The 25,302-nt window shown below is 39.6% G+C and overlaps 1 protein-coding gene across 1 annotated transcript in view; it reads left to right on the forward strand.

Annotated features, from left to right (window-relative positions):
* Positions 1-3,292: 3,292 nt before the first annotated feature.
* Positions 3,293-25,302, forward strand: part of LOC144685955 (gamma-aminobutyric acid receptor subunit alpha-1-like) — a 56,238-nt gene continuing 34,228 nt past the window's right edge. Inside the window, exons 1-6 of the mRNA XM_078551018.1 lie at positions 3,293-3,527; positions 4,698-4,800; positions 8,250-8,353; positions 10,398-10,465; positions 11,123-11,343; positions 18,580-18,662. Of these exons, the coding sequence (XP_078407144.1) occupies positions 4,721-4,800; positions 8,250-8,353; positions 10,398-10,465; positions 11,123-11,343; positions 18,580-18,662 (556 nt within the window). The 5' untranslated portion in view covers positions 3,293-3,527; positions 4,698-4,720. The remainder of the gene's footprint in view (positions 3,528-4,697; positions 4,801-8,249; positions 8,354-10,397; positions 10,466-11,122; positions 11,344-18,579; positions 18,663-25,302) is intronic.

Below are 25,302 nucleotides of genomic sequence, written 5' to 3' on the forward strand. Positions count from 1 at the left end.
TTGAGCACTTGTTGACCTATGTCTTGGTTTATTTGGTGCGGTGTATAATGTACACAGTGTAAACACAAATCGTCGTACTTGGAACCGCTTGTGGGAGGAAAGATCTTTTCCAAAATTTATTATCCCCTCTCACAAAGCAGAAACAGTACATCTGCTTTTATAGTAATGAAAGAATACTGTGCTGGTGCGGTGTAAACTGAGATGAGTGCATTTGCACCCTTGGGAGGTAAAGTTGCCGAGCTTTACAACCACTTAGCGACTTGATCGTGCTTGGTAAAATGGAATCAACCAGGCATATAGAAACAATTGATGGCATTTTGCACAAATACAGCATTCCCTCCAGTACCACACAAGAACTGTGATGATGTTGATTTCACCTCCGGCGACCTTGAAAAAGGTCAATGTTATTTACATTAAACGCTGCTTTTTCTGGCTTTGCTTCCAGATCGAACATTGTAAATCTCGCTAGTCTCCCATCCCAGAAGAGTTGTAACTGCCGCCTCGGTGGCTCTGCAGCAGCGATTACAAATCGTTATCGTGGGGATAACTTAATGTCATGATTAATAGAAGGAGATCACCAGAGATTGGAAGTCTCCCTTGGCTTAATCATCTGTGGAAGTTGCTAAAAGCGACAAAACCCGAGATTTCCACAGCGTTTGATAAAGCACAGACACAGAAACTGACCACAGTTTTTGGCTGTTGCCTATCTCCCCCTCTTCCTTCACATCTTCACACACAATACCGATTGCAACGTGCATTTGCCTGAGCGGCAGATGGAGGCCCTCAACTTTTCTATGGATGGTTGAAAAGGCTTTATCCCCATTGCCCCCAGGTTCAGGTTAGCTCAGGTATATAACTTTAATAAGAGCTGAATGTATTTACGTTCATACCACTGAAAAAAAAGCATGATCAATGACGTAAATTCAATTAGAGATATTGTCATTAACACGTTTTAAGTTATTTATTGGGATATAGATCATCAGAAATTGATGACTCGTGTAGCTGGTACTAAGGCTGGTCACTAGTATGGCGAGTTAGTCAATGAGTTGGAGGGTGTTTTAAATACCTAGCCTTGTCAGTGTATATCTAGGGATGGCGCTTTGCTGGGCTGGCGGATTTGGTCAACATTACAAGGAAATTGATCTCATTCAATCAACTATTTAGAGACCAGGAAAGATGATGATCTGCCGGTAACCAAAAACAGAATCAATCCTCTTTTCTGGTCCTGTCTATTTGGGGAAGCATCCCATACTTCCACTTGCCTGGTTGAGTGCAGCTCTAACAACACTCAAGAAGCTGGACACCATCCAGGCCAAAGCAGCCCAGTTGACTGACACCCCATCCACCAACTTCAGCATCCACTCCCTCCAGCACCGACGCACTAGCAGCACTGTGTACCATCTACAAGATGCACTGCAGCAACTCACCAAGACTCCTTGCACAGCACCTTCCAAACCCGAGAACTCTACCACCTAAAGGACAAGGGCAGCAGATGCATTGGAACACCGCCACCTGGAAGTTCCCCACCAAGCACACACCATCCTGACTTGGAAATATATCACTGTTCCTTCACTGTCACTAGGTCAAAATCCTGGAACTTCCTTACTAACAGCACTGTGGTTGTACCTACACCACATGGATTGCAGCGATTCAAGAAGGCAGCTCACCACCACCTCAAGGGCAATTAGGGATGGGCAATAAATTCTGGCCCAGCTAGCGAAGCCCACATCCCGTGAACGGACTAATAAAAAAAAACTGAAAGTTAGTTTTGGAAAATTCATTCTTACAAAACTTTATTTTGTATTGAAACATTTAATCTAATAATCAAGTCGAGTCGAATTTTATCACGCGACGGAAGAATTACTCAGTCCCAATTGGATTGAACTAAAACTGCAAGCTACAGTGATGTGGCAAACATATCCCAGTTGGAAAGTAGTTCAAGAAGTGAACTATTACGTCAAAGCCCTTCACTTGGTTTAAATGGGTTTTAACTTCTGTGCATCTCCAGTACCCTGCTTGGCAAATACCTTACGCGGACCTTCCAATTCACCAATTTCAAGGTAACATTCTAATTTTTCTTGAACAATTTCTTGAATTTATTGTACCTGTGCTTAGCTACTACAGATTAACTGCACCGGCGTGACACGAGAAGGAATGAGTTTCAAGAAAGAACCAGGCAGCATTTTGTCAACAAATGGGGTTCAGTGTGTTTAGAAATGCACTAAGGGAATAGTGTGAGTAGTTGGGCTAGATAGACTGGCGGTTCTCCTGCCTGGAACAATTACTGTGCTAGTTTCTTTCGCAACTTTGCTGATGTATTTTATTAAACTGAATAACTCGAGGGATTGTGACAACCTAAAGCTCTTGGTAGCTTTAGCACCCTCTGAGTACCTCACCCTCATTACCACCGTGAGATTCACTCACCCGGGTTTGAAGTATCATGTGAACTCTGAGTGGAAGGAAACAGTCGGGCTTTAGGACCAGATGCATGTCACTGTAGCCTGGCTGAAACAGAGCGCATGCGTATCAGACGGTGAGCTGGACTTGGCTGATTTCCCTTCATTCTGTGAAACGGTCAGTAGATCAACTAGACAGTTTTCATCATAATCCTGACAGGATTATTATCTGGGACAAGGCCGAGCTGTGAGCAGTCCCAAATTACCATTTTTAAACATTAGAGAATAGCAGCTGTCCATTACTCCTTGTGATATGTAGTTGTATTTATCTGAAGTGACATGGTATGATTTCAAATCAGCTGCACTAAATGTGTTTCAAGCAATAACTCGGGTTCAGTTATCCCACCAAGAACACACGACAATTTCTTTAAATGTGCCAAATGTTACTCATACTGTCTGAATCCAACACGGACATGAATTTGTCGATTTAGAGGTGTTTGTGTGTGTGTGAGAGAGAGCGTGAGACTTAATTTCCAATTTCCAATATGGATCAATCAATTAATGCCTCGGTTTACTATACATTAAGAGGGTCTGATATTCACCAACCAGCAATAGATTAACATGAAAGACTTCAAGTTAAATTGTGCGGCGTAGAGAGAATATGTACGTTTGGCGGCGGATTGGTTCTGAACGTGTTTACGTTCAGTAAGTGGACCACCTCCCTCCCTCACTCAAAAACAGAAAAAATCTGCCTGATTTGAAGTCACGGCTTATTTCACATCCGGTTTACAGACGGGAACATTAGTATAGGCTCGGTAGAGTAAAGCTTCCTGGAACCTGCAGTTCGCCCATCCTGTAGATTCAGTGTAAATGAAATAATTCGCCGCTTCTCCTGTGCGTACAAGAAGGCAGCGAGACTGTGAGGGCTCCCGCAGGGGGATGCTAATCACAGGCAGGAGAGATCGCACCGTGTGTCTGCTGCTTCTCATTCAGACGTTGGTCCCCCCTTAAAAAAAAATAGAGAGCAGAGAAAGAAAAGCCATCAAGCTGCCAGACCTGTGCATCTTGCATTTGAACTCAGCAGATCTGGAACTCGGTGGAGAAGTTTACCCACCACCCCAGTCTCCTAAGGTGAGAAGCGCCGGTCGCGATGCTGGAAGAAACCACATTGATTTACCGTTTGCAAGGATGCTTAATCCCCATTGTTGCGACGCTGTATTCGATGATTTGTGGGTTTTTTTGTGTGTGTGTTTTGTAATCATATTAGTAATTTACACTTTCAACTTTCCAGAAACCGTTGTTATTGTCAGAAAACGTATATTGCATTCTACCTCTGTAGCTATTTAACCCATTCAGCGCTGCCTGCTGTAATCCTGTATACCCTACAAGAGAGCTCTTCGGGTTTTGTTTGAATATTTAGGCGCTGCATTGTACATACAGTGGATTCTGCTCCATTCTCTATGTATTCCTCTCTGCAAGATACAGTTGTGCTTTGAATAGCGTTGATTGTAGAGAGGCAGATGCCGCATCTACTTTATGGTTAGAAAACTCGTATATTCAGCTGCTAACGCATCGAATCCATTCAGATACGCTGTTCAAAAGGTTTTAATGCATTTCTATATATTGTATATACAGATGCTGTTCCAAAGTAATATTTATGCGCTGCTTGGCCACATATCTAATAGACATTAATCTGTTTGCATTGAGATCAATCCATAACGTGCATTAAGGATTTGGTAGCGATGTAAAAAGGTTTTAGAATTTGCTGTGGAGAGTGCGTCCCTTTGATTGCTTATTTTAATATTTTAACGATGTGGCAGCTCACCTCAGTCAGGTGTTTAGTGTGTTAACATGCACATGTCTGAATCCGAGTAAGACAATTGTGTTATTGTGGCTGTATCAATCGGCCGTAAAAAGTACATTAAGACTGCCGAATGCAACAAGGTTAACTGGGTGTTTTTATTCGGCCGACTGGAGTGCGCTTGTCCTCCTCCCACTAAAATGATGCCAATGTATAAATATTTATTTATTTTCAATAGTTCTAGGCGAACCTACACAGGTTTGCGCCATTCTCCCCGCCTATAGCACTCTCGGCAGTCTTGTGAAAACCTCGACGATACATATTTTAAAAGGGGCTTCTGACTACTTTATTTGAAACGGGAAGTGAATGTTCTCTAGCCATATATCCCCTTTCATTTGGGGTGGGGTGTTACCTGTGGACGCAGAACTGTAACTTTATATGTTTGTGTGTATTCGTTCATGGATGTATACATCTTTATTGATATATAATTTATTTATTAGAGTGTTTGCTGAGTGGACCTGCTATGGAGCGAGTTGCTGCTCTCAATAGCTGCGTATCAGTGACATTCTGCCTTCTCCTCCTAAACGCAGCGTTTCGTCCAAGGTGAGCAGCCTCTCTAGTTGCTCTATGCCGGGTAAACTTACCGAGCGTCAATCAGTTGGAATGATTATCTGTTTCTATTTCGAGCGGTTCATGATGGCAGTCCTTTCGTTCGTCATTTCGGGCTAGCGGCGCCACATTCAATAATGAGTTAAATCCGAGTTACGGGGGTTTTGGTTGGGTGGGGAGGTGAGCAGCACAAAGAAATGAGATTATCTCGATAAACTCCCTGAGTAATATTGTAGAAAAGGTGGGCTCCAGAAAATGACCGGGTAATATCATTTCGCATCCATGTGATGCAATACGATATCATTAATTTATTAAAGAACAAATAGATGCCAAGCACTGGTGTTTATTAGTCAGTGTGGTGTATAATTATTCCACAGAGGTAGAAGATAGGAAATTACTGTTGTCTCTAGCTAGTATTTCCCTCTCTTTAAACCAGTCAACCATTTTTTCCACCTGAAGAAGGGATCCACAATGTCTGGGAACTTCCAATAAGCATCTTGAAATGTTGCTGAAATACACCCTGCCATTTAGGAATTGCTTAACTGAACGTGGTTGAGAGCATGTTTATAGCCATTCGTGCATGAATCAGTATAGGATTTCCTGTACCAAACTTTCTAAAGGAGTTAAGCAATCCACACTTGTTATCTTGTTATGTTGACTGGCAGCTGTTTTGGCATGATGATTGTCACCAACTCTCCCCCCCACTCTGCAACCCCCCTCAATCCCCAAACCCACCCCCCACCCCCCCGCCTCACCTCAACCCCAACAAACACAGCTGTCGCTCTGATGTCGGTGTGCTAAACTTTAGCCTCTCTGAAAGGAATGAACAATTCTGTGTTTTGTAGCTGGGTGGGACATTAGACTATAATTTATATTGGGGCTTTATTCCGTTGCCAGTATTCCCATGGCCTGTAGATGGAGTTGGTGTACAGTATTCCACAAAAGAAGGCCTTTCTAGAGTGTAAAAAATTCATTACAACCTAAATTCCAGATCAGATTAGATCTCCTTCCACACTTCAATAAAAGTGAAGTATCACTCAAGACACAAAATAGAGCTTGCACCCTCGCCAGTGATATAGTCCCGAAGCTGCAGAATGGCAGCCTCTGCACTGAACGACTTCGATCATTGGGCCGTTGCTTCGAGCTTCAGTATGTCTGTTTTTGTTGTATAGTTTGTCCATGTGCATCTCATAAGACTGAAACGTAATCTAAAACATGTCATGCGACTTGCAAATAAGACATACGAACCCTTCCCCCTTTGAAAGGTCAATTGATTTGTCACATCTACACTTCTATCATTGTTTCTGAACATTGACAGGTTAATGCATAATATATAATAGACACACTTAATACTAACCTATACCAGATATTTGGATTCACATTTTAATATACTGATATGGCGATTATTCCCCCGCTCAGCGCTTCGAATTATGATAGACATAGCACGTGACTTAAAGCAACTCCTAAGCTGTATTTATTCTTTCCAAACATACAGTTCAATAAATAATGTATACTGTACCTTATTAACAAGATATAATATGCGCTTGTTGTAGCTTATCTCCATTTTAAATATGCCAATCGATATTGTCTTGAAGATGCTCATTTTGCATGTCCTATTAATACTCTACATTTCCTATCAATCAAATCAAAACGCAAACATATTTGATCTCCATTAAGTGTTGATTTAACATTTTCCGGCTATTATCTGTATTATTTTCTGCAATTACTACAAATAATTTACAAAGTACCACCTATTGATATTCCCAAGAGTTTGTGAATGCTTCTTAAATTTAGGAAACGTCACAGGTAAGATTAGATCACACAAATTAGCCTGGTACTTCTATGTAGTACGAACTGAGGGCTGCGTTGCCAGTTGTCTTTATGATGATATTTTAACCACTGTGCCCTCTCAGATGGATCCCACTATTTGAAGAAGAGCAGGGCAATTATTCCCATGTCCTGGTCAACATTTATCCATAAAGCAACACCTAACACAAATGATTTGGTTATATGTTTAATTCCTATTTGTGGAACCTTGCTGTGCCAAAATTGGTCCAATGAATTTCCTATATTAAAAAAAATAGCCACTGAACTTCAGAAGTACTTTATTGGCTGTAAGGCACTTTAGGAAGTCTTGAGATCGTGTAAGGCAGCATATAAACACAAGTTATTTCTTTCCATATTAGATATGAGGAGCAACCATTTATCTAAAGAGAAAACATATTTTTATTAGGAATCCAACTGTCGTTAATGCCATAGGCTGGGACACTGAAGCAAATATCTTGTTTGTTTCAGTTTAGTTTTGTTTTCTCTGAGAAATTGCTAGTTGCGATTTTAAACAGTCTAGCCTCCAAAAGCTCAAAAATATATCTCAGTGGGGTGCAAAAATAGATACATAAATCTGGTGTAAGGTCACAGACCTGAAACCTTAACTCAGTTTCTCTCTCTACAGGTGTGGCCGGACCTGCTGAGTATTTCCAGCATGTTCTGTTTTTTTTATATTTCAGATTTCTAGCATCAGCAGTAATTTGCTTTTGTGTTAAATTATTTACATGACAGTTTCTAACATAACACTACTAAGGATAATGAAAATATGATCTAAATTAGAACAAGGTAATTTTATTGATGTTTGGAACTGCAAGTCAAGTGAATTGGGTGTGTATGGCTTGTTTTACAAATAGGTATAACGCATTGTTAGCTTTAAAATGTCAGATGGTTCCAACCGTTTTCCCGCTTTTTCAATTACATTCAGTATCTTAATAAGTGATTTTAAAACAAAACAACCTGCAAGGACACCAAGTAGTAAACCGGGATTAATTCCAGAAAACCTGCCACTCCCTACATGTCCCAGTCCCATCTTGATTTGTTGAAAGAGAAAAAAAATGACGTGCATTTATATAGCACCTTTCGAGACCCCACGACATCCCAGAGCGCTCCCCAGCCAATGAAGTACTTTCGAAGTGTCGGCACAGTTGTTTGGAGATCCTGACTTTGAAAAGGCCAAAGCTGGGTAGTGGTTTCAATTTCTTAATGGTTACAGTTACACAATAAATACAAACATTACCGCTGGTCGCTCCCTAATTAGAAAAATCGGGATTACTTCTCAATCTCATCTAGTTTTCTGCGTAATCTCCAAATGTCTTCGTCTCTAAAGTGAATAGGTGCCGTTACGTCTTCTGTTAAAGCTTAGATTATTTTAAGTCCCTTGTAAAGCAATGTAACAACTACATGACCAGGACTCCAAAACGTGATTGAACTATATGACAGATTTTTTCTCGATATCCAATCATGTGGTAACTGGTGACTGATGCTGACGTGCGTGGCCTGCGCGGGTTTCTAGTTGCATGGTATATTCCAATATGGTAGATTTTAGGAAAGAAATGGAGGACCCCTGAGTATTTAATTCCATGTATCTGGTTCTTGTATTTTTTTCCCCCTCTTAGCTTTGGAATGTCTGATGAAGCCAAGAACAACATCACAATCTTCACTAGAATCCTTGACAGTCTTCTGGACGGATATGACAACCGTCTGAGACCAGGCTTGGGAGGTCTGTAAAGGGGTTTGGGTAACATACGGTGCAGTAATTGGGACAGCTATGCACTGGAACTTTGACATGTGCAGTATGTGGAGACAGCACAGGTTGGCCTTAAGATGAAACAAGTCAATGTTGCAAATAACATCGCAAATAACAAGTCCAATCGCACAAGTTCTAGTTATCTAATGTTGAAGTCATCAGGAATAATAGCGCGAGTATTATTATATGGGCAGGAATTGCTATGCCATTGTTTTTCACTCTTTCAGGAGTGTGGTAACATTTGAAATTACAGAAAACTGCAGCAAATGAAGTTCGACGTAGGAAGTGTAAGGTGTGATCTATATGGGGAGGAAATGAGTGGCGCAGAACTGGATAATCGGTGAAGTAAAAGATTTAACGGTAGAGATAAACTCCGTTCTTAACATGTCCAAAGATCGCGGAGTAGCAATAAACAAGCAAATAGAACCATGCAATAGATTCATAAATCAAAAGCTTAGATGACAGAGTTTGCAGTGCTAAAACCGTACAGTGCTTCTGTCTGACCTCATCTTGAGGACTGTGCTCCACCTTGGTGAATGAGACACATGGGGGATGCTGCAGGAACATCCACAAGGCCAAATAAAAACAGAAAATGCTGGCAAAACTCAGCAGGTCTGGCAGCACTTGTGAAGAGAGAAACAGAGTTAACGTTTCGAGCTCCGAAGAAGTCGTACGGATTCGAAACGTTAACTCTCTTTCTCTTTCCACCGACACTGCCAGACCTGCTGCGTTTTACCAGCATTTTCTATATTTATTTCAGATTTCCTACATCCGCAGTATTTTGCTTTTATCCACAGACGGATCCTGAGTGCCAGAAACTTAAGTTATGAGGAAGGACTGGAGAAAAATGGTGACAGAAGCGATATTAAGATGTATGAAACATTACATGGTATCAAGTGGTAAATCCCGAGCCCGCCTTGAAATAGTTAATTAAAAATCAGACAAGGAGGCACTGAGAAACACGTTTAAGCGTGATTTTCACATATCCATTGTTACTTTAACATCGTACTTTGTTCCTCAATCATTAGCCTTCCAACCTGAGGAACATATGAATTATGCATTGTTTAAAATAGCTGAAAGATGGCAATTAAATTACCCTGAATCTTTTCAAAACAACCAAGAAAATAAATGAGAATTGATTGTTTAAATTATCAATTAGCATTTTGGTATAATTGGGTTTAGATACAGGTGTGAATGTTTAATTTTAAATGCACATTTCATGTTCAATACATGTGTATAATTGCATGTATTGTGCCATTGACCTGTATAATTTCAATGTCTGTGATGTGGAATTACATAAAATATACAGCACAAAAACAGGTCATTTTGTGTCAGCGGTCTATGTAGGTTTTTAATGCCCCGTACCAACCTCCTCCCACTCTACTTCAACCTTAATAGCTTGCTCTTTTACCCCTCATGTACTGATCTACCTTCCCCTTAAATGCCTCTATGCTATTTGCTTCAGCCATTCCCTGTGATAGCAAGTTCCACATTCTAACCACATTCTGGGTAAAGAAGCTTCTTCTGAATTCTTTATTAGTCACTATTTTATATTCATAATCCTTAGTTACCACAAGTGGGAACATATTCTCTGCTGTACAATGTCTTCTGTTAGGGTCATTCCTCAGCCTTCTCTTTTCAAGAGAACAGCCCCCTCTGCACCACCCCACCCCCACCCCCGCTGTCCCCCGCCTTGATATATCTGACTCTGTAAATAGTTAGAACATTTTTACGTTGCCTACACAGGATTGCTCTTCAGTCAATGTACCCCACCCTAATTTCAGTTTTGATAACAATTATTAACATGCTTAATGACTTCATGAGAATGTGAAATGATCGATGACAATCATTGCTTAATTTTGTTTAAAAATCACAGTAATATTTAAAACTTTCCATGACTCATCCAAAATAGCCTTTGTAAGGTAAATAACTTTCTGTCCAGGATAGTCTTGCTGGTAGCTTGAAGCAGACAGAAATGTTGATAGACAATAACTACGCTATTTTGGTCCTTCGTCAGAGCGTATAACACAAGTCAAGACTGACATCTACGTAACGAGTTTTGGGCCTGTCTCAGATACAGATATGGTAGGTGTCAATTTTTCTTGATTTGTAATAAAACCCACCGCAGTCAATCATCAAAACACTAATTAATGGTGACATTTTATTCCTCCCTCCTTTTATTAAACAGTTCAGTGTGGAGCCTTTGAATAAAAATGGTTTTCCAGCACTGACCTTGCTATGGTGATATCTATTAGGAAACACAACATTTATCAAATTCTCCTGTCATATAAAGACTACAGACATTATGAAGAAACACAAACTGATGTAATGTTTCAAATTTTAGGGTGCAATCTCAATTTAATTTATGTCTTTTCATATATGTATATATATATATATGCAGTAATCACACATATATTGTCAATGGAATCCATGAAGCTAATGTTTCCAATATTAATACTTAAAACATTATTTAATGATTCATATGATGTCAGAAGATTCAGTGAGAAGCAGTGAAATAGAGGAGAAACAGATGTTCTCAAAACTCAGAAGCAAATGTTATTATGCAGCCTCCTCATGGTCATTATGGAAATTCATGTAACTGGCATTGAATTATTTGTAAGTGATGAAGCTGTGTTTCAATTTTCAGGTTTAACTTGCGTTTATTATTTTTCTCCTGTACTATTCAAGTAGTGAATAGCAATTGCATGAATGTAAAGATTTGGAATCTGTCCATTTCTACAGGAATACACAATAGACGTATTTTTCCGCCAGACCTGGGAGGACGAAAGATTGAAATTCAAAGGGCCCATGACCATTCTCCGTTTAAATAACTTGATGGCTAGCAGAATCTGGACCCCAGACACCTTTTTCCACAATGGAAAAAAATCAGTGGCGCATAACATGACCATGCCCAATAAATTGCTGAGGATAACTGAAGATGGAACGCTCTTGTACACAATGAGGTGAGAGAAGAAATCCTTCTGACATTAACCTCTCAAAAACATTACTGGGTCATTCTTTGAGACATATGTGATTAAAGAAATAGCCATTTGTATGAAATTGAGCACAGTGCGTTTGGTAGTCTCTTTCACTAGCCCTCTGGTACTGTCATAGATAAGGTGGCACAATGACTTTAGAGTGTCCTGAGAAGATCATAAAAATTAGTATACAGATACTAATTATGGTTTAATCTAAGTTATTTATAGATAATTAAAGTAATTCATTATCATTATCTACATTAAAACTAGCCACTTGTCATATCCCAGATTTTAGAGAACAGTGTTCACCTCTAGTTTTGCAGCAGTAGAAGTTTTTCTCGCAATAGTTTCTTCCCTACCATTGTTGAAGAATAATGACTACCTGTGGCAAGTCCTTAAATGAACCATATTTCTTGTGGCTATCCAGTGTTGACTATTCAAAAGCACTAATTTAACATGCAGAAAAAACACTTCAATCTAAGGAAATTAATTCTGCTGAATTGTCCTCAATCCTTTATGTTATCATTTGTTAACCTCTTTCAGTTGCCCATTGTTATTGCACTTTGCTGCTGTTTAGTCAATTTGGTAACAGACATTTTAATCCTTTCTTATATTACCAGGATAGTGCCCTTCAGATTAAGTATTAAACTAAGCCATCACCTACCTGTGCCAATGGTTAACATGTACTCATTCGGATCCCACAACACTATCCAAGGGCATGGCTGTCTTTCAATCTTCATCAACATTCCTCCATCAATTAACATCCCCAAAACTAGATTAACAGGTCATTGCCATCTGTAAGACATTGCTGTGCACAAAATGACTGCCAAAATGGTCATGAAACAGTGTAATTCCTTTTATGTGAAGCTTTTTTGGATGTTTCTGAAAAATGTAATCAGATGTTATGTAAGTGACATTTCTTTCTCTCCATCCCAGTGAAATTGTGGATATAAAATGCTACCTTCAGCTACTCATATTGTCACTGGAGTGGAATGTTATGGTGCTTTATGGAAGCGCAATATTATCCAACTGTCCACTCTTAGGCTGATCCATTTAAATGATTCCCTTACGAAGAATGGGAAGAGTTCTGTTTTCTTGACACTCGGCAACAAGGATAGGTAGTGGTGTGGACTATTAGAATTTTGTACAGTAAAACAAAATCAGAAAGGGTTTTTTCATTTTAATTCTACTAAATAGGTGTACGCAGGATACAAATTGGAATTCTACATGGCGATAGTATTTAGGAAAGAAGTTTATAAATATGAATTTCATACAATAATAGGCATTGAGGGACAGCTTCAAAGACTGATGGGTTGCAGTCTTAGTTCCTGCTCCACTGAGCTCCCAATTTGAGCTGTGCTGCAAAGTCATTGAACAGAGAGCAGACAGTTCTCTGCAGAAGAAAGGAAAATTGATGCAAAGTCTTCACAATTTTGCCCTTTCATGCTACCTAATGTCTAGTCAAGAGGGATATTGGCAAATTGGGAATGGACTACCCATATAAATTTGGGTGTGCTGTCTGTATGGTTTTTAGCTAGTGACTTGAATACAAAGATGAGAACACAATTTCAAAATTACTACCATGTATCTGCTATATTTATGATATAATTTGGGGAGTGGTTTAAGTCTCATTTAGTGGTGATGGTGGTCTATGCCTTAGTAGATATTGATGGGCTCTGCATCCTGGGTGGTTGATGTATATACTGACGGATTAGTAATTATAATGTAGTCAATGCAAATTTGTACTTGATAATCCATAGCCAATTACCAGGAAATAACATAGTCAGTAAATCTTTTGTAAGGTTTTTGAATATTGTTAGTGCATTATGGCTAGGCAAACAATTCACTTGCCTTTAGAATTCAATATAATCATAAATATAAACTGGACTATATAGGCAAACAAAGTAGTCATTGTTAAGATAATCATTTACATAGCCTCAAATCTGGCATTAAAATTTCCTGTAAAGTAGCTTCTGATGGAATCTGTATTGCTCGAACCCCTCTCTAATGGATAGTTATTACTAATACATCCTTAGTTGAAGGCAGGGGCAGATTATCTGGAGTAATGAGAGTTCCTGGTAAATTTAAGAATTTTAATTTAAGCATATCATATTATGATATGATTTACTTTATTACTTAAGCACTATGTAAATATTTGTTCATGAGTTTCACTACACCTTTTTATTTTAATAGGCTGGGGAGGAGATTGTACAGGGTAGGGGGAAGGGGTGAAGGGCTCCAAATGTTCTTGGTGCGGAGTGTCCAAAGGATTCTTAATTCAGCTGTCAGAGGCATATTTTGTTTTAGATAATTTACAAAGTTAACTTTATAAATAATTTGCAACTAACACATTCTACTTACAAATACATTGATATAGAAACTTAAGAAATGCTGAAGTGGGAAAAAGTGAAGTAACAGCAAGCATTTTCTGATTCCAGTGATGAAAACAAGGAGGCAAAATATTCACATGGCACATTTACTGCAGAGGGGCAGCAAATTAAGTTGGGACCCGAATACATCTCCCCAGAATTTCCATTTGACTGTTAAGGGGAAGAGCCTCCACCTGTCCTAAACAAAGTTACTAATATATGAGTCAAAAGCTTTGGGTGAGGCATGCTCTAATTTAGGAGTTCCCAGGTTCCCAGCATGCCTGGTGAAAGTCAGAGTGCCAGGATGTTGAGTGGCAGATGTGGGAGCCAGCCTGGGACAAAGACTGAATGTCTGAGGAGAAGACCCCATTTTTTTCTGACAGTTAATTATTAGACAGCCTTCTGCCAGAGGGAGCCACAGGGATAACTCCAATCTTTTTTTTCCCTGGGACTAGAAACTTATCATTCTAGTGGTTATTGCAGAACATCCTTCTGACCCTGATATGGCCCCACACAATTCCAAAGGTAATGAGGGAACCCTCATCTTCTGGCCCAGAAAAGTCTGCTAGGGTCAGCACAGAGATTTCTACCAGGTAAAATTCTAATATAATGTTCTGGAACACTGCCACAAACATGTTAAAGAGTAATTCAATGAATTAGGTTTTGGGAGAAGACTAATCGACTTGTTTACTTTTGTAATTGCTGCCAAGAATTTAATTTCTTATATCGGTGATACAAAATTAATAGATGGAGAAACTGGTTATCAAAAGATGTTTCCTGTGCAATTTTATAATAAAACCTGAAAATGAAACTACAAAGATGTCCTAATCTTAGAAAAATTGAAGTAAAAGGAATGAGAAGTGTTCAGTTCCAGTATGATCCCACATCCAGAGTCAACAGAAATCTGAATAAACAAGTCAATCTCTAAATCAAAATACCTGTCATTAACGCTTAAACTGGCAAAGGTGTCACATAGAAACTGTGACCCAACACATCCAACTTTTCATCATTTGCATCCTATCCATCTTATCTCCATTGTCTTGCCCAATATATTGAATTCAAAATTCACGTCCCCTCCTATATTAATCTTGTGATTTAATCCCACTTTCCACCACAGCCCTTTTCAAGCTCTGCACCCCACCTTGCACCCTCTGCTATTGTGAAACTCTCCTAATTGTGCAATCTCCAGCTCTGCTCACTAGTGGAGGCAGGGCCTTAAATGATTATGCCCTTGAGCAATGGAATTCTCTCCCAAAATCCTCTCTCACTATATTTTACCCCACCTAAACAAAGCCTCCACAAAAGCTATCTTTGCAACCATGTTTTAGGCGATCATTCCTAGTTTCTGTTCAGTGTTTTCTCAGCATCTTGTGAAGTATCTTGAGATGTTTTGCAATTTGTACATTATTCTTTCCTTCAGTCCCGCAACAGCATTTATTATACCATTAGAATGAATGACCACTTAAAGCGCAGCATATTCCTAGAAAGACCTTCAGAGAAACTTAAACAAAAATGCCTGGAAAAAAAAACACAGACAAAATCCAATGTCTATGAATAACTCACCTCCTGACTTCCCAAAGCCTTTCCACCATCTACAAGAAACAAGTCAGGAGTATGGTGGAATGTTCTCCACTTGCCTGGATGTGTGCAATTCCAACAATGCCCAAGAAGCTCGGCACCATCCAGGACAAAGCAGCCGCTTGATTGGCACCCTAGCCACCACCTTGAAGATTCATTCCCTTTACCACTGATCCATCGTGATATCAGTGTGCATACAAGATGCACTGTAGCAACTCACCAAGGCTCCTGTGACAATACCTTCCAAACCCACTGCCTAGAAGAACAAGCCTGTTAGGTTTATGGGAACACCTCACCTGCAAGCTCCCTTCCAAGTCACACGCTATCCTGACTTGGAACTATATTGCCTTTAATTCTCTGTCACTGGGTCAAAAACCTGAAACTCCTTTCCTGGGAAAACCTACACCAGATGGACTGCAGCAGTTCAAGGAGGGGGCTCATCACCAGCATCTCAAGGATAATTAGGGGTGGGAAACAAATGCTGGCCATGCCTGGGGTGCTCAAATCCCTTGAAAGAATTTGAATAAAAACCTGTGACTAACTGAAAGAAAATGCAATAATAAGTTTTAACTTTACACTTAACATTTGAAATAAAATATACAACCATATTTTATCCCTACATACCCAGTATTAACTAGCACAAGATACGCCTGCATGTGTTTTGAGGCCACCTAAGATCTGTAAATTCTGTAACAGGCTGCTAAACAGGTATAAGGAGGATTCTGGCTATCCACATTTTAAACAAGACCATGCTGTGTGCTCTTGGTGTCTGCATTCTGACTCCATGTCTGGTAGAGACATGCAGAGACTGATACAGATCTTATATTTTCAGCTGGAAAATGCAACTTGCTCAATTGGAAATTACCTGATCCACCCTTAAATTGGCAGTAGTTGCAAAGGAAGTGTAAGACAGCTGAAATAGATATAATGCTAATAGAGCTATAAGACACTGATCTATGCATTTTAAAAGAAGACCAAACTCATTTTTTTAAACAATCTCAGCCAGCTTTTACCGATCAGACAGTGTATAAAACATATTGCATGATAACCAAATCAAGTGGAGATGGTGGTGTAGTAGTAATGTCACTGGGCTAGTAATCCAGAGGACAGGTTGATGCTCTGGTGACACAGGTTCAAATCCCACCATGGTGGCTGGTGGAATTTAAATTCAATTAATAAATCTGGAATTGAAACTATCACCAATTGTTCAGTAATGCCCTTTAGGGAAGGAAATTTGCTGTCTTTATCTTATCTGGCCTATATGTGACTCCAGATCCACATCAATGTTGTTGACTCTTAACTGCCCTCTGCAATGGCCTAGCAAGCCACTCAGTTCAAGGGGCAATTAGGGATGGGCAACATATATTGGTCTTGTCAGCAACACCCACACCCCTTGAAAGAATAAAATAATCTTGTCACTTCACCATTCAGTGAGGCACAGCTGACTGAACTGCATTCCCTGATATAAGCTGTCAACTATTTATTATAATTATATCCTTTCCTTAATAGATACATATTTAGGGTTATTATTTGATCTTTATGGTATGTCTCAATGATGATTCATAATGCATTGTACATTTGCTAATGGCTGTTTACATGCCAAGCTCAAAATGTATGAATGTTGGTCTTCAATGATGGCTACCAATCCTTTATGTATTCATATTATTGATTTTTTTATAGTTATATATTTCATTCTTTATAAAAAAAACACAATATATAAAGGATAATACTGTAATGCAGCCTAAACACACCAATCAGGAATAATTCACATTCAAAACGCAGCATAGAGTTATTTTATATTCATTTCTACATTCAAAAATTATCCTCAGTAGGAAGAATTTAGATGTGTATACAAGATGGTTACATAGAAATCAATACATGAAAGGTACACGATCCTATTTGTTTTAATCTATGGAATATAAATTAGCTTTGTATTTATAGTAATAATGCATAAGATTTTTTACATTTCTAATGTACACAACAATTTATATTCATGTAAACCAAATTATGTAGTTCATATTGAGATGTATCAGTAAAAATAGCAGACCATAATTTGATGTCAAAATAATAGTGGGGGTTTTGGCACCATCATTATTTATGTGCAAATGGTACAATTTTAGGCAAGAGGCAGGTACATGGTACCCAAAAATTATTGTCTGAGTACATCACAAAAATAGTGCTTTACTGTCTGGTTCACCGTTGAACTGCATTGAATCATGTGCACAATAGATATGAACTAAACTAACCATAATAAGTTAAGTATCATCCATTTCAGACTAAGTACTGTTGTAATAGCATGTAAAGTATTAATTATTACCAATTAACCGCTCTGACACTGCAGATAATCTATAACAAGTATTGGTTCTTATTCCTTCAAATTTTAATTGTTGTTGGAAATTTTAAAAATGTATTTTTTTTAATTTAAATTTTCTTACTCTTTCCTTTCGGTCTCCTTTTCTCCCTCGCTTAATATAATCTTTCCTTCCCACCCTATTCTCTTTGTGTACCTGATTAGCGATTGAATTGTCCCATTCTAATTTAAACTTTCTTCTCAATCTTTGCGTTGTTAAGTTCACAATCATTAAATGTAATTGGTTGAGGAGATATCCCACTAGTTGCCCTGGTCACTTAGATCCCCTGCTGCACCATTAACAACTTGAACTTTCAGCAACTTTACATGCAAAAAATATAAAGGCCTAAACGTGCAAGGGCAATTCAAAACCAAAGATAGACACAGTTAGATACCCTACTCAGCAAATTATGGTCCCGTTATGTTTCCATTGATATGATATCACAGTGGTAAAACAATATGACTAAACTGCTTCAGATGACACTTTGGAGCAATAGAATCACAAATATACTTAACTAAATACAGTTTGATTGAAAACTTACAGGAAATATGAAATGCAAATGCTTTAATTCATGAAGTATTATAACTGAATACAGCTACTCCACATTTGTTCATGTAGTGTCACTTTGAACAGTGCTACATAGACTTGTATTGAATTTTTGAGTGCAAGCAATGCCACAGGCTGAGCTGAGAGGGGTCAGTGGCATTTGAAGTGACACTACATGCACAAGAATCTCGCCTACTAAGTTTTATCCCTGGTCTATTTTTTCCTCTGTAGTATGAATATTATTACGCTGTAGTTTTCTTTTCAGAATATATTTTGTCATTTCACTGATCCTTATATTTGTTGATTCACATTAAACTCTTTTCTTTCATTTCAAAGTTCTGACCAGGTATTTACAATGTATGTTTGTTTATTTGCAGATTGACTGTTCGTGCTGAGTGTCCTATGCATTTAGAAGATTTCCCAATGGATGCCCATGCATGTCCCCTAAAATTTGGCAGTTGTAAGTCGAGAAACATTTAACAATTTTTCTTGCTTGCTGTGGGTTTTATAGTGTAGTTTCTTAGCAAAATAGACTTTGGAGTTGAAGGTGTGGCACATTCAAAACCTAAGTCCAACACTGGTTGCTTTAATGAAGAAATATCACCATTGCTTTTAATTAATATGTGTTCACTATTAGGGCCAATGTTCAAGAAAGTCCTCTCATCAGTGGCCTTTTTAAAGGAGACAGGGTCACTGTCAAATCACTTTCTAGTGGAATCAATCTCATTATCATGACTCCTTTTAAAGAAAGGTACCAATAAGATATAATTAATATTAACATTGCATGGTTTTATACTTAATTCAATTATTTTTATGGGGCAGCTATTTGGAATGTAATGCTTAAAATTTTTTAGGCAGTTTCCAAGCAGTGAATACAAGTATTTATTATTGACCTGTAATCACTAATTCATTGCATATTATTAACTTGTAAACTAGAATGTCTGAGGTGGGGGTGGGGCACTCTAATGGAAGTGACAGGGAATGGGAGTGAGTCTTTGCTGCTGGCTGGAGAGCCTGCTGCATCTTGTGCCAATCAGGCATTTAACAGGCCAGTGGTGAGCCTTCCCCCAGGATGAAGGACTCCGAGGGCGGAGGTTCTGCCCGCTGAGAGCTGCTGGCCAATCAGAGGCCGGCAGCTTTTTTGTACTCAACAGTGCCACTGGAGAGTCAGTGGCTGCTGTCAGTACTACATCCACCTGAGGTCTCAGATTGAGGAGGGACCCAGGAAGGGGTTGTGGGGTGTGGGTGATGGGGAAGAGGGGGGGATGAGGGTTGGCAGCAAGGGCACGGGGGTGCTCTCAGCAAGCCCCCATTTCCCGATGCTGGGTTTCTTGATCAGGCACTGAGTGCCTTTGAACGAGGGCTCCCCATTCACCTTACATAGTTACATTGTGAGTCCCCCAGCTACTGCTGGGTTAATACCAACAGCAATGGGATGAGGCCCTTAAAGTGGACATTCAATTGGTGATGGGGTAGGATGGTTGAACATGGGTCTTCCTACCACCGGCTTAATTGGGGAGGTAGGAAGGTGGTGGGGTGCCCACTCGCCACCCTTCTTCCCGATTACATACACCCCTGCCACCAAACTCACCATGGGGCAAGGCACAAGGTTCTGCTCCAAATCTTAATGAATTGTTTTCTCACTCAATCGAGCAAAAGTCAGCCATCAAGCCAGTGCGATTTGATAAAATTGATTTTCTGTTGGTAGCAAAGAGCAGAACGTGATAATTGAAGTGAATCATGTGTTCGGACATTTTGGGCCAGATTTTCATGGAGTTTGACTGACTCTGGATGTCTTTAAAAATGGCATGTGGAAGTCCTACCCCCATTTCCAGAAGGTCTCAAGTTTTCTGGCAGGTGGAAGGGAGCAGGTTGTAAATGGAAACCCCACAGGCAGGAAACCCAAACTCAGCTGGGCCATTTTTAATCAGCGCTGTGTTCAAACAGATCCTATTTTGTTGCTCCAAGGACCTAACCCCACAGTCTGGGAGTCACAAATGCTAGGGAATATAGGTGACAATCTCACTATCTCCTACATGCAAAGCAACAGTCCAGTCTGCTCTGCACTTGCATGCGACACTTGGACTGTGTACCAGCGTCATGCCAAGAAGCTCAACCACTTTCACTTGAGCTGCCTTCAGAAGCCTTTGAAGATTAGATTGTAGGACAAAACACCAGGCACTGAGGTGCTCACACAAGCTGGCATGCCAAACATCCAGACCATACTGAGACAGTCACATCTGAGTTGGGCTGTTCATATAGTCAGAATGCCTGATACTCGCTTACCGAAGTGAATCTTCTATGGAGAGCTTGAGTCAGGGGTGCATTCTCATGGCAATCAGAGAAAGCACTACAAAGACAATTTGAAGGCTTCAGTTGGGAAGCAGAGGAAATTCCAAGCCTTGTCCAAAACACAGTTATCAGTGGTATTCTGTCCTATTTGCAGCAGAACCTTCTGAGCACAGATTGGCCTCAGCAGTAACCTTCCTACCAACCAGAACCCTATCAAACACCACAGCTGATGAACATGGTCAGCTTTTCCTTGAAGGACAAACAAGAAGGGAGTCAAAAATTTATGGAGAATGCGTAAATTCTTGTGAAGTGTCGATAATGTCTTTTTGAGTGTTATGAAATGAAGTTATTTAAACCCTCAGCCATTTAAACATTGCAAAACAAGCTGCTGCTGTCAATTAGAGTAAAAACATGAACACACATTGCTGGAGTGCAATGATTGACAGGCCATGTGGTGTAGCATAGAAAAAAATAGCCATCTGATCCTGCAGTTTCAATAGACATTTCCCATGGGCTGGTATTACTGCTAAACCCATTATGAATGCTTGGATGAGTTTCAAAAGCTCCAAATCCATTTATCTCAGCGGGGCAGGGGAGGGAGCAGTGGGGGGGGGGTGGGGTTTGGGGGCTGAATTCACATTTTGATTGACTGTTTTTAGAGGCTATTAAATAATTATCTGCCTTTAATGTGCTTAGTGAATAGAAGTTTGCTTGTTTTTATACTTAAGGGGATTAAAAATCTTTGAGTCAGTTTGAGTTTTATTTCATTATCAAAGCTGCATGACTGAGAGTTAGATTGTTAGAAGTTTGATTTTTTTCTCATCAGCACATGGCTCCTGAGATCTGTCCAGAGTGGATACTGGGTGAATAGATATGGAGGTAGCATGGAGGTTATGGGGTGGCATGAGGGCTGGGTGAAAGTGTGAGGGGTGAAGGTTAGAGGGCCTAACAGCCTTTTATACGAAGTCTCGGAGAACCAACACCGTCCTCCTAATCAGCTATCTTGGATGCATTGGACCTGGCTCTCTTACATGCCCCACCCCCAGTCATCAGAGTGCCAATTGTGTGTGCAGGCATCATTTCCATGGATGTGGGCCTGCTGAGTCCCAAGATGTCCTGCCTTGAGCTTCCCACCTTGATGGCACTAATCTGGCCCCTTGTATCAGAAAAAATAATAGATCAAATTCAAACATATTAGTTGTGGCACTAAAACCTGCTGTACCCACAACAGAGGGCCATTGAAGGTTCCGAGTCTTTATCGGCGAGAAAGTCTAAAGTCTTGCATAATGGAAAGGACAATAGGAAATATATTAATAAATTAAGACATGTATACAAATGTCAAGATAGCACAGAACAAAACATTTTCCAGAGGGGCAGCAGCCACATAATCCTAAAAATGGCAACTATATGCTTCAATCTAATCCAACATGTCTTCACAATCTTCTAATTCTGATAAGTATTGCATATTTTTAAAAATTACTTATCAGTAAGAAATAATATTGTCAATGTAATTTTCAGAAAGTAATCACATACATGCTCAGCAGTAATATTTCTTTAAATTTTGTTTGATTCCTTCGTCCACAACTGTTCACTGCGATTGAAGTTAATAAAGTAATTATTTTGGTTCACTATCTTATTGAAATACCAACGTGCGGTCCATACATAGTCTAAAATTAATGGATCAATACATATCTTCATGTCTCCACAACTCATTCTTTCACAGCCAGTTCTTCAGAATTAGACCAAAAATTTAATTCCATCCCAGATGAATAGGACAAAGGTAATGAGGAGGGCAATGAGTGCCTGGTGAGAGGAGGCTTAGCAAAGTCTGAGAAGGCAATTTATATCTTACTGTCTGGAATTTATATCTTACATTCTTCTGTTGATAGGTGGGAGGATTATTAGCAAGAATAGGGAAAATATTAGCTACAGTTGTTATGTTCTTCAACACACATGGATCAAGAGTACACTGCAGAAGGGCATTCCTTCATGCTGTTAGACCTTTTGATATATCTAGGTAGAGTCCTGTGCACCAGGATTCTACAATTTCATATTCTTGCCTTATGTTGCAAAACTTGGTTAGACCCAGTTCATGCAACAAGTTGGCTCTGTGGTTGATTTACACATTATACCAGTCAGAAACCAACAATCGTCCTTCTTGAATCTTTAGATTTTGTTATTTAATCTCCCTTGAGTGTTTTAAAATACAAACTATGGAGTTTGTGTTTCCAGCATGAAGTTCCTCTATGGCAAATTTACTTACATCAATTATTTTCTGTTTCTGAATGGGTACAAATTGAGAATGTTACTATAGTAATTGTAGCTTTAAGGAATGTAGTGACTATAGCTTTAAGACTTATTGTGTTGTATAGTATCACATGACAGTGCGAACGAATCAGATCTAAGCGTAGAGAACCTTAGAGTGGGAGTTCTTGTTCTAGCGGTGTAGCTTGATGGAAGCATGTAACTGCTGCAGAAGCCTGTAAATAAAGTTCGATGTTTCAAATGGGACACCTGTCTGGAAAACTAAGTCCATAACAGATTGGCAATGAGGATAAATTGGGTCCAGCATTGTCCCTTGCCCAACAGCTGTGAGTATCTTGTTTAACTGAAGAAAAGGAAAATATACTGATCAGATAGTACAAATTTTGGCAGGATTGACCCCTTCGAACCATCCATAGAGGATTGTGTCCATATGTAGAGCGCCTTGGGTACTATTTCTAGGCAAACAAAATAACGGGGGAGGAAAAGAAAAGAGCAATTTTCCTAAGCGTTTGTGGGAATAAAACCTATACTTTAATCTGAAGTTTGATGGCCCTGAATACCCCCGATTCGAATATCTTCCATGAATTGATAGACCTCATTAAGGGACACTTTCATCTCAAACCCTCAGTCACCATGCAGAGGTTCAGGTTTAATTTGAGTGTTAGAACCCCGGGGGAGACCATTGCGACATATATGGAGAAAAGTCAAGGGAATCAAAGAGCGACTCATGATTTGCATTGTTATGAGCAAGAATTTGCTGTTGGTGAAGCAGTATACGTACAAAACTTCAGTGGTGGATTGAGTTGGTTACCTGGTGTAATAGTTTCTGTGACTGGACCCTTGTACCACGTAGAAGTGGAGGGCCGGATCACCTGCAAACACATGGATCGCTTGAGAAGAAGGGAGATTCCCCAACAAAATCATGTTTTGCCTGTAACCATTGTAGAACCTGTGGTCACTGTTGAAATTGTTCAGTCAAGGATAGACATACCAGATGTCTCTGTCAGTGTAGATAACATTGAACTGCCTGTGCCTGAAGAGGTACCTGATGTTGCTGCATTTGAAGATAGTGTGAAAGAACCAGAAACTGCCAATTCTGATATTTACCCTCTATTTAATGTAAAAGTAGGGAAGACAGAGCCATTCACTGCTACTCTGCAAGTAAATTGAAACCCTTTAATGATGGAAGCGGACACTAGTGCTTCAATTTGTTATGGACTTGGTTTTCCAGACAGGTGTCTCATTAGAAACGGCGAACTTTATTTACAGGCTTCAGCAGCAGTTACATGCTTCCATCGAGCTCTGCAACTAGAAGAAGAACTCCCACTCTAAGGTTCCCCGCGCTTACAGCTGGTTTGTTCACACTGTCACGTGATACAATACAATAACTCTTAAAGTTACAGTCACTACATTTCTTAAAGCTACAATTACTACAGTAACGTTCTCAATTTGTACTCATTTAAAAACAGAAAATTATTGATGTAAGTAAATTTGCCATAGAGGAACTTCATGCTGGAAACACAAACTCCATTGTTTGGATTTTAAAACACTCAAGGGAGATACTGGGAGAGCACATCTTCAAACATTTAAACAAGGGTACTCAACAATTGAATTTAGAGCAGACTTCAGCCAAATTGAAAACTTACATTGGCGAAGCTATCCAAGTGAAGGGTATTACCACTGTACCTGTTTATTATAAGCACCAAATAGCACAATTCCCAGTGATGGTAGTAGAAGGCAAAGGACCAGGCCTTCTAGGTTGGGATTGTTTAAAGAAATTAAACTAAATTGGACTGAAATTTTCCAGCTAGAGTAGGAGGACTGCCAGAGCTACTAAATAAATATGACAAGGTTTTTCGAGACAAACTGAGGTGAATCAAAGGCCTACAGACTAAGATCGACGTTGACTGGGAAGCAATTTCTCATTTCTTTAAAGCAAGGCCGGTCCCACATGCTCTGAGTGAGAAATTTGATGCCAAGTTGAACCGTTTAGAGATGCTGAGGGTCATACAACCGGTTCAGTTCTCAGAGTGGGCAGCACCTATAGTCCCTGTCTTAAAACCGGATCAGACCATCTGGATCTGTGGGGACTATAAGGTAGTAGTCAACAATGTTCCAAGCTGGACAAGTACCTTATCCCCAAGATTGAGGATCTCTATGCTCAATTAGCAGGAAGAACAACATATACAAAGCTCGATATGAGTCACGCATATCAGCAGCTGGAACTGGATGATACCTACAGAGAGTTTGTGACCAGAAGCACCCACAAAGGGTTATATCAATACACACGCCTGCCCTTCAGCTTTTTTTTGGTCTGTGCGATTTTCCAGGGGACTGCCTCAAGTTATGGTCTACCTGGACATCATCCTATTAACAAGGTTCACAGAAGCTGAACACTTGGTTAATATGGAGGAAGTCTTGAAACGATTTTTAGGAGCAGGGGTGCGCTTAAAAAAAGAAAAATGTACTTTTCAGGCAAGCAAAGTCGTTTATTTGGGCCACCGGGTGGATTCCCAAGGGGTACACCTGGTAGAAGAAAAAGT

This window comes from Cetorhinus maximus, chromosome 10 (assembly GCF_964194155.1).
Source record: "Cetorhinus maximus chromosome 10, sCetMax3.hap1.1, whole genome shotgun sequence".
NCBI classification, from domain to species: Eukaryota; Metazoa; Chordata; class Chondrichthyes; order Lamniformes; family Cetorhinidae; genus Cetorhinus; species Cetorhinus maximus.